Source organism: Sinocyclocheilus grahami, unplaced genomic scaffold (assembly GCF_001515645.1).
Source record: "Sinocyclocheilus grahami isolate Dianchi unplaced genomic scaffold, SAMN03320097.WGS_v1.1 scaffold133.1, whole genome shotgun sequence".
Classification (NCBI taxonomy): domain Eukaryota; kingdom Metazoa; phylum Chordata; class Actinopteri; order Cypriniformes; family Cyprinidae; genus Sinocyclocheilus; species Sinocyclocheilus grahami.
In genome coordinates, this window is record NW_015505312.1 from 1,310,426 (window position 1) to 1,320,319 (window position 9,894).

The window sequence follows — 9,894 nt, forward strand, 5'->3', positions numbered from 1 at the left end:
CCTCCTCTCCTAGGTTCATGAAACGGTCGTCCATAAAATGCATTGTTGTTCTGTTGTAAGTAGCTAATCTTAAAGATTCCTAAATGGATCTACTTTCGGAAGGCCAAATGAAACCACGCCTTCTTTCTTTGCGTGAACATTTGGGTGGCATTATGCAAATATTTCCACACAGTGAGGTAGATATGTGGGGGCGTGTTAGAACGAGCCGTTTTAGGGGGGCGTGGCAGAGTCTTAACTTTGATAAAGAATATCTCTTTGGTTTTGAGACTTTAGTCTTTGCAACTTCAGGGATCTTATCTATGCACAATCAGCTTATAACACTCCAAAGAGAAAGGAAAACTTGAATTCGCATCATATGACCCTTTAAGTAAAGATCATGTTCCATGAAAATATTTTGTAAATTTCCTACTGTAAATATATTAAAACTTAATTTTTGTTTAGTAATATGCATTGCTAAGAACTTCATTTGGACAACTTTAAAGGTAATATTTTGATTTTTTTTTTGCACCCCCAGATTTTCAAATAGTTGTATTCAAATATTGTCCTATCATAACAAATCATACATCAATGGAAAGCTTATTTATTCAGCTTTCAGATGATGTATAAATCTCAATTTCGAAAAATTTACCCTTATGACTGGTTTTGTGGTCCAGGGTCACATTTGTAATTTATATACAAAAATATTACATTTATATACGAAAAGTGAATACTTAAATAAAAGTTGTAATGTAATTTTTTAAAAAGTCCAGGCACAGCAATTCTGGGAAAGCAGAGGAGAAGGAGGTAAAGAGTAGTGTTAATTTAAAAATAAGTACACATATACATTTAATATTACTACAATTTTAAAAAAACTGGAATTTTGGGAAGATAGAGAATAGAAGATAGTGATACTTTTTAAAAGTACCCTTTATTTCAAATTTGTGATCATTTTATGAATAAAAATGTTTCAATTTAATAAAATCATAAACTGTGTCATTATTGTTTTGTTTGTTAATTATAAAGTTAATTATTGAGTCAGATTCATGAGCAGAATAATTCAAATCCACCGAGTAATAGGAGGAAAATATTGAGTATCAGAAGGAAGAGGAGAGAGAGTAGGAGGACAGGAGGGAGAGGGATGAGGTAAGCAAAGATGTGGCAGAGATGGAGGAGGGATGGTGTGGGTCGTAGGGAAGTGAAGGCTTCGGGGATTCGGGAGGGAACTAAACACTGCAGGTTGAGGGGGAACAAAGGGATGACAGAGATTGAGGAGGAGGAGGAAGGAGAGGCCACTGCAGCGCACAGCAATGAGGATCCACTGCCTTAACCCCTGCTGAGATGTTTTTGCCAGTGACTCAGCAACATACAATTAATGAGCTGAAATTAATGTTTTTGGTTTTGTCAGGACCTACAACTATTTTCAGAGGCAACTAGAGAGCAATTAGATTCCCTGTACGAAGCGAACTCTCCGAACAGAGCCTAACGATTGAGCAGAGCTCTTTGCATTATCAACTAACGTTCAAATTATGCTATTTGTATTTGAATGAAACATTTGAATAGATTAGGTTTCACAATGCATGCAAACACTCCTGAAGTTTCATAACATAGTGAGTCATTCAAACAAAGTCAGCTGTAACAAGCAGCAATAATCCTGCACTGAAGCAATTTTTTCCATGCACTTCTGTTATATGCAACTAATTTTTAAAGAGCATACATATAATACTGCATAATACAAAATATGATCTTAACCAGTATATAATAGCACGTAAGTCTTCCTTGGTCTTGACAAATATGCTTAATGGCTGGAAAAATGACTGACACATGTTGATAGGAAACACATTGTTAGCCTGTCTGAAGGGTTTTTAGACTCCTGGCAAAAATGAGTTTCCTCAAGCTGTGTTAAAGTGTCAAATGAAATAAGCAGAGTTCGATCATTTCAACTCTTCCCTAGGCTGTACTGTGTGGAGAAAAACACTTCAACCTCACCAAAACCCGTCTGAGCTCAAATCCCTACAGAGACGCCCACATTCGACAAAGCCTTGTGCTAAACATCTGCATCATTTTATAAGGGTTCAGTCCCTCAGCAACAGACTTGCTTCATGAGGAAAACTTGTGAATGTGAATATAATGATCATCTTAAATGTCTCTCAAAAGTCTCAAAATGTAAGAAAGTCACTTGGTAAATACTAATTGAAGCTTTGACACATTTCAGCTTCTACTTAACAAGATGTATAGAAACAATCAATAAGATCATGCAAATACAAAGCCCTGCATACATGAACAAGTTTGTTAAAATAAAAACGCACATCATTCTCATAAATTTCATTTCAATCAAGATAATGATTCAAGTAAAAACAGATGTTAACCCTCACCCCATTAGCATCTATGACCATCATGCAAAGTGTGAAGTGTATCCATTATCCCCACTGGCAAAAGTGCTTTAATATATTACAATAACTATATTTAAACACTGCAAAATTTTTATTTTCAATTAAATATTTAGTAATTTTGCGTTTTAAAATGGTCTATATACAGTGGGTACGGAAAGTATTCAGACCCCCTGAAATTTTTCACTCTTTGTTATATTGCAGCCATTTGCTAAAATCATTTAAGTTAATTTTTTTTCCTCTTTAATGTACACACAGCACCCCATATTGAAAAACATTTTTATTCTATATAGTCAATATATTTTGTATTATTATTTATTTTAGTATATCAAACTAAAATAAATTGAAATGAAAAATGTTGCCATGGCTGAAATAATTTTTGTATGCTTTTAATTCTAGTAATAAATAAATAAATAACCAAAAATGATCTGAAGAGTCTTAATATCATGCCGTTTTTTCCTCCTCAAATAAATATTTATATAATTATTAATTATTTAATATTGATTAAGACTATGATTTATTTTGCAATGAAGACGTCTACTTTGACGCATTTAAAGTAATGCATATGCCATGTGGTGGAAGGGTTAACCATTTCTGAATCAAGTGGATCAACATGAAAGGTGTTCACACGTTTTTCCACACAAAAAGCAATATATCCAGAGTGATATATTCGGTACACAACCCATGCAGCAAGCCAATCAGAAGGAGAAATTAATTAAGATGGGTGTGTCTTGTGAATCTAAATGAAAAAGGTGAAGAAAAGCCTCCCTGATTCATGAAATAAATGAAACAGAAGTCACAAACGGTGCTAAATTACGAAGACTAGCAGCAGCAGAGGGCATGCAGGAGAGTGTCAACAAAAAAAACACGCACTCAAAAACTCCAAACATACCATTAGTCGGATGCCTGGCATACGACACAGAAAATCTCTTTACTGCCGGCATAGAGAGCAGCTCTGAGGAGATAAAAGAGGCATTCGGCATTACTCGTGTCACTGCGCCCCTCCTGAGCTTTCACTTTTACTCAAAACCACCAGCATTTTTAACCCTCCCACCATCATGCAATCTTTCTGTCCCTCGTAAAACCATCTATAACAAGCTGGTAAAAGTAACAGTGGGGCCAGATGTTGCCCTTGAATGTGGAGATAGAGTAACAAAAAAAAAACAGATGTCACAACAAACTACCCAGAATTCTCTGTGCTACAGCATCCTTTTGGATGCAGCATGACATGGCAGTATTTTGGGTGCCATTTCAAATGTCTTCCACAAGGTAATCCTCTATATCTCAGAGACACAGCAACACCCTGTGGACAAAACTATTAATGCTGGTAAGAAAGTGAGGGGTGAACATTCATTTCGATTAGTATTATTAATAATAATAAAAATAAATATAATAAAACAAGAATACTAATAATAAATAATTCACTTCAAATAATCATTTCAAATAAAGTATTTAATCCTGACGGGGACAGAGAAAACGCATTTGTTTCCACATATGAAATTGGAGTGCAATTTCCAATAAATGTTTTGAAAATAACCATAATATCAGTTAGAGATTGTGGTAAAAGCAGTAATTTGTGTTGCTATGGATATTATCCATCACAAACACATTTTCAGAATTGTCGTAGGACACTAAAATGTTTCCCGTTTGCATAAAATAGCTTGCAAATTTGAGCAATTTAGCAAATTATGAAACAAATGTTTGTTTACACGCACATGCAGCATGCAAATAAGCCGTTTGGAGGTAGCAAAGGTGACAAACGATTAATCATAACATTATTCGGTAACTGGGGAAACCTAATTTTCCAACGAGAGACACTGATAAACAGCTAGACGCAAATAGTTTAGGAACAGCTCCTGCTGTGTGTAATGGCTTGATTTGGGATGTCTTTGAAGGCTAGACTAAAATGTCAAGTATGTTGAAAAACAGCCACTAGGATGGAAGTAGGAATATTGAATGCTAGTCAACATTATTTGTCACACTGAATGAAGTAAAATGGGAATATCTAGACAATATTCAGAAGAATTGTTTGCTGGGACGTTTGTGATCATTTGAATCTTCAGGTCAAAGGTGGCTGAGGTACATTATGACCCTGTGTGTGTGTGTGTGTTTGGGACATACCGGTTTGAGAAGACCGATTCCTGAGCGAGGAGGGCTTTTTGCGGGGAACTCGTGATAGGTCTCTCAGGTTGGGGAAGGAGGCGCTGAAGAGGCCCGCACACTGGGCGCCTGTGTGTGGGAGGGGAGGGAGACCGTGGGGTGTAGCGGGTGGGGATAGGGGAGGGGGGTGATGGTTAGTAGTGGTTAGTTTTCACAAGTGAACATGCAGCTCCTCATTTGAAGAAGTTAAAAGGATAGCTCACTCAAATTAAATGATCCGTTCTAAATCATTTCTGAATCAAAATGTAAATTTTATATAAAATTTACATTTTAATTCAGAAATGTTTTAGAACGGATCATTTAATTTGAGTTTATATATACATATATATATTTTTTTAGGGCATAAAGTAAAAAATACCAGGGTAATACAACAATTGAAAAGAATATGTAGTTTAATGTAATCTTTAATATATATTATTTAGCATATTATTAAAATATTGTTAAAATATTATACATGTTACCATAAATAATTGTTATAATTTCTTTTTATATTAATAATTATAATATGTAAATTAAATGTATATTATTATATTAAATAACTTAATAAATAATTGAAAACAAATATGTCACAAATGAAGTTTAAATGCAAATGTAGGAAAAACATATATTACATTTTTTATTAAAATATAACATTTTATGAATTAATAACTCTTAATAGGTATAAAATATTTACACTAAAAAATAACTACTAGGCTAACTTTGGAACATGCTTGTTATTACTCTGTGTTTTTTTTGTTTGTTTTTTCACAATTAAAGTCTTATTAAATTAAGTACTTAAATGTAAATGTTTGTTGCAAATTCTATAAAAGTTTTTCAGAACCATATTAACCCAAAACGAATGCAGATAACTTTGCACAAGCATTTTAAAATAGATTTTTAAAAGATTTTGTCTGCTTGGACACTTTCATTTTTCACTGACCCATTTTTGACATTCATTTCTGGCTGAACTATTCCTTTAAGCTCAATTCCAGGCATATAGAGAACATTTATTTATAGAAAACCCAGTTAAACTGCTGGTCTTCGGCTGGGAACATAAATATATTGCCAGTGCAGGAGGGTGAAACACTAACAAATGTAATTTAAGGTCTGAGGCTCTAAAGAACAAAAGCACATCTCTAACTGCAACCACTAGAGGGTAGTACTGAAAAAAAACAGCACTCAAATGAAAGACATGCCATATGCAACATGCACTTAGTTAAGAAAATAGTGATCTGCAAATCATGCTTTAAAGGTTTAGTGAGGTGCAAACAACATTAGCCACAATCTCTAAACATTATGCAACGCCGAACCTACGAAACTCTGTGCACTGTGGCCCTGTAAATGTTCTTTGGAGACAGAAATAGTATAGACAAGAATAGAAGAGAAGGACCTGCCAGCAGCCATATTTAGACTACTACTGGCAGCATGGACACATTTCCGATGCACATGACTTAAATAAACTTGAGAAGGGTCCTTGAACTGTGTCATTGGCGCTAAACAGAAACAAGTGCGTTTAACGGTCAACCGGGATGGTTTTTCCAATGAGACCAATGACAGGAGAGATGTGCTACATGAAAACAACATAAGTGAAATGTAATTCCCACCTAGCCCGCTGGGTTTGATCTCAGGTGACTGACGAGAAGACGATGGGAAGATGCGATACGCCAGCCCTCGAGAAGAAGTGTTGCTCTCTGAAAGAGCCTGCAAAGAGAGGAAAACAAAATCATATGGACACACATAAAAAATATACATATACACAAAACAGCATTGATAATCATTTTAGCACAACCATTCCTTCTTTCTAAATAAATTCAGCTTGTTATTCAGTTTTTAAATTATACCCCTGTATGATGACTACTGTGAAGGAATATAAATATTATTTATATATTTTTAAATATACACAACCGTTCAAAGATTCAAACATGATCCTTCAGAAATCATAATATGATGATCTGGTGCTGAAGAAACATTTCTTAATGCTGAAAACAGTTGTGCTGCTTAATATTTTTGTTGAAACCATGATAAAAAAATTTCAGGATTATTTAAGTAGAAAGGCAAAGATAATAGTTTTTCTTTAAAACAGATTTTTTTTGTAACATTATAATTGTCTTTACTGTCACTTTTGATCAATTTAAGGCATTCTTGCTCAATAAAAGTATTAATTAAAATATATATATATATATTACAGAGCACAAACAGAAAATATTACTGTATGATTTATGATCAATATTTTTGTAATTAAATATAGCACTGTAATTGTTTCCAAAATTAAATAATTGCATTTTATACTGTCATTAAGGTAAATTGTTAAAATGTCATCCAAAACATTTAATCAATATCCTAATTAGGTAACACTTTTCTTAAAGCCTTTATGTTTATTGCATTATAATTATTTATAATGTACATTGTAATGCATGATATCTTGTCGTAAATTATCATAACCAAATTTAAAATGCATTATGTAACAATTAATTGATAAGTGTTATAATGTATTACCCGTGGTTACAATTATTCATGAGATTGTACAATGCATTATAAGGTGGATTAAAAGGCTTTAAAACTACTTTTATAATGCATTATACATAATGGCTCTAATTAAAGTGTTACCTTTAATTTCACATGTTAACTTTCTTCTAAAATTTTCACAGAATGCCATCAAAAACTCATAGATTAGACTATATGGTCTTCACAAAACTCACTGCTATTTGCCCTGCGCCATTAACACTGCACTATTCTCACCACACAGTTGGCAGTAAAATGAATTTCATTTAAAGTAAATGTTTGTGTCCATTTTTTGATTATGGTGGCAGTTAATAAAATAAAGAAAATGAAAGCCTACTAGAAGAGCCTAGTACAGTACTGTACCTCCATAGATCCAGCCTTTCGGCCTCGAATGAGTGGCGACTTCCTCTGAATGCTGATTGGCTCAGTCAGTGCGGCTCTGTCGGGCTCGTCTTGGGAAAGGTCTTCAAGACTGCCTGGATTTGTCTGCTTCTCGTGGTTCTGTTACATGTGAAATGGAAGTGGTCCAGCATGCAATATTTCTTAGAAAGTTGTACATAAAATCCAAGGTTCAGCAGAGGAATGTGGTCCAAAATATATATATATATATATAAATAATGCATGGGGCGAGTGAAACACAGACCTCAGAGGAGGCAGGCCGGAAGCCAAAACCCATTGGTGCATTATCCTCATCCTTGCACCCCTTCACTCCCGGGCTAAAGTGCAACTCCACGTGAAAACGTTCCTCTGAGGAGGGGTCCTACAGACACACATATCAGCATATGAAAGAAGCATAGAAATTGAGTACAAACAGCTGATGCCACATCTTGTACCTTGTTATTGTCCTCATACAGCATAATAACAATCTGTGTCATATAGTTGAGTTCGGAAACAGCGCTGAGGTAGTCCATAGCCTGCTTCCACTGTTCATCTTTTTGCTCCTAAACAAACACAGATGAGATAGAGCAAGTAGTAACCGGCATTAAACATGTGCATGTTTGATGTTTGTTTACTCACGTCTAACAGGCCTCCGTAGCGAAAGATGTTAAGCAGGGAGTGGACGTGGCTCTCGCTGGTGAAATATAGCCGGGTTCGAACATGTCGACCCGGAGACATCACTCCCCGCGAGTACCTGAACCACCAGGAGGAATGAAATACACAACCTGATCACTCACAGGTTCTGAGTCTGCAGAGCTTCTACAACAATGTGAGGTTGTATAACATGATAGCTGAAGTACATACTGCATGGTTTTGATGGAAAAGTGGGAACTTTTAAGTATGCATGTCAAAAGTTGATCCTTTTTAAACGGTCTATGATGGCATTACTATTAATCAACAAAAAACCTAATAAAATAATATATAAACATACAATATAAAAATATAAATAATCAATATATAATTATTTTTAGAAATAAATTTTTATTTTTTAATGTTAAGTTTGTTTTGTTATTTTACATAGTATTGTCAACAAAAAATTTTTTTTTAAATGTTAATTTCATTGAAAAAATCTGTATGGATTTTAGTGCAAGCAAAATGTACTACATTTTGACAAAGATTTTCATCCAAATAAAATAACTATTACTAAAACAAACAAAAAAATCTTCAAATGTCAAAACTTTTGAAAATAAACATTAAACAAATTAATATTTATACATTTTTCAAAATGTTGAAAACTTTTGGTCTGGTTTGCTATTATTTGACACATCGTCAACAACCAAAAAATGTTATGCTATTTTAGTGCATTAGTAAAATTGACTACATTTAATAAATATTAACAGATTGCATTTATATTTATTTAATAAATATGGCAAGATAAACATTTTCATCAAAATACAAAAACTATGACTAAAAAAACCCTAACAATATCAATATCAACAATATTGAAAATCAATCAATCAATCAATCAATCAATAAATAAATAATTATATATCTTTCAAAATGGTCAAAAATTTGGTTTGGTAAAACTTGGATTGCTTAAGTCTAACAAACATTTTGACAATTTTTTTTACATATTACTGCCAACAAAAAACTAAAATGTTATTTTTATTGACAAAAACGGTTCACCATTTTAGTGCAAGTAAAATGGATATCAATTAATAAATTTGACATGCCAAAGCTTTTCATCTAAGCATTAACTATGGCCAATAAATAAATACATTCATAAATAAAGGTAAAAGTTAAGCGCAAGGGGTTGTGAGTAAAATAACCACAAAAAAACCTGCATGACTACTGAAGTGGAATGTACTAATAGTAATTTAACGCACTATACAGGATGAACTGTATAGTATGCAAAAGGTGATTTAGCCTTCACTCGGTCAAAGAGTTAGGCACTGTACCCCAGTACAGAGACTCACAGTGGATGCAGCTTGTTGACGGCCTCGTCCTCATGTGTTCTCTGAAGATCCAGCTGAATCTTCTTGACCAGAGGCAGGCAGTAGGCACTGGCGATATCCAGCTTCTCTGCTTTAGTGATTCCATACTCCTGAAAGAGAGCATGTATGCAGCTAACAGCAAGGTGAGCGAGAATATATGAACACTATTCGCCGCGATTCCTCTACCTGTGGGATAATGATGTCTGCAAGTGCTCTGGACAGACGGAAAAGCTCCAGCGTGTCCTCCAGCCCCAGAGAAGAATTGTGTTGGGTGTCGTATTTCACACAGTCATAGATGTCTGGGATCTTACTGATGTCATAGCGGCCGTTTTTCATGCGGAAATCACGCTCCAGTTTGGACCAGCGCTGCAGCATGAGCTCCAGAGTCTCACTGTGGTATAGCTGTAGATCTGTGAAAATTTAAAAATATATATTTATATATATATATATATATATATAAAAATATACATACAGTATATATATATATATATATATATATATATATCATTTTTGTC

At 34.1% G+C, this 9,894-nt stretch overlaps 1 protein-coding gene across 1 annotated transcript in view; it reads right to left on the bottom strand.

Moving 5' to 3' along the window:
- The window catches only part of LOC107590852 (inositol hexakisphosphate and diphosphoinositol-pentakisphosphate kinase 1-like), a 29,666-nt gene that overhangs the window by 1,187 nt on the left and 18,585 nt on the right, over nt 1-9,894 (bottom strand). The window contains exons 9-17 of the mRNA XM_016279773.1: nt 9,566-9,789; nt 9,362-9,489; nt 8,025-8,139; nt 7,841-7,948; nt 7,651-7,767; nt 7,371-7,508; nt 6,110-6,206; nt 4,488-4,595; nt 3,259-3,321 (exon numbers count right to left, since the gene is read on the bottom strand). Coding sequence (XP_016135259.1) covers nt 3,259-3,321; nt 4,488-4,595; nt 6,110-6,206; nt 7,371-7,508; nt 7,651-7,767; nt 7,841-7,948; nt 8,025-8,139; nt 9,362-9,489; nt 9,566-9,789 — 1,098 coding nt within the window. The remainder of the gene's footprint in view (nt 1-3,258; nt 3,322-4,487; nt 4,596-6,109; nt 6,207-7,370; nt 7,509-7,650; nt 7,768-7,840; nt 7,949-8,024; nt 8,140-9,361; nt 9,490-9,565; nt 9,790-9,894) is intronic.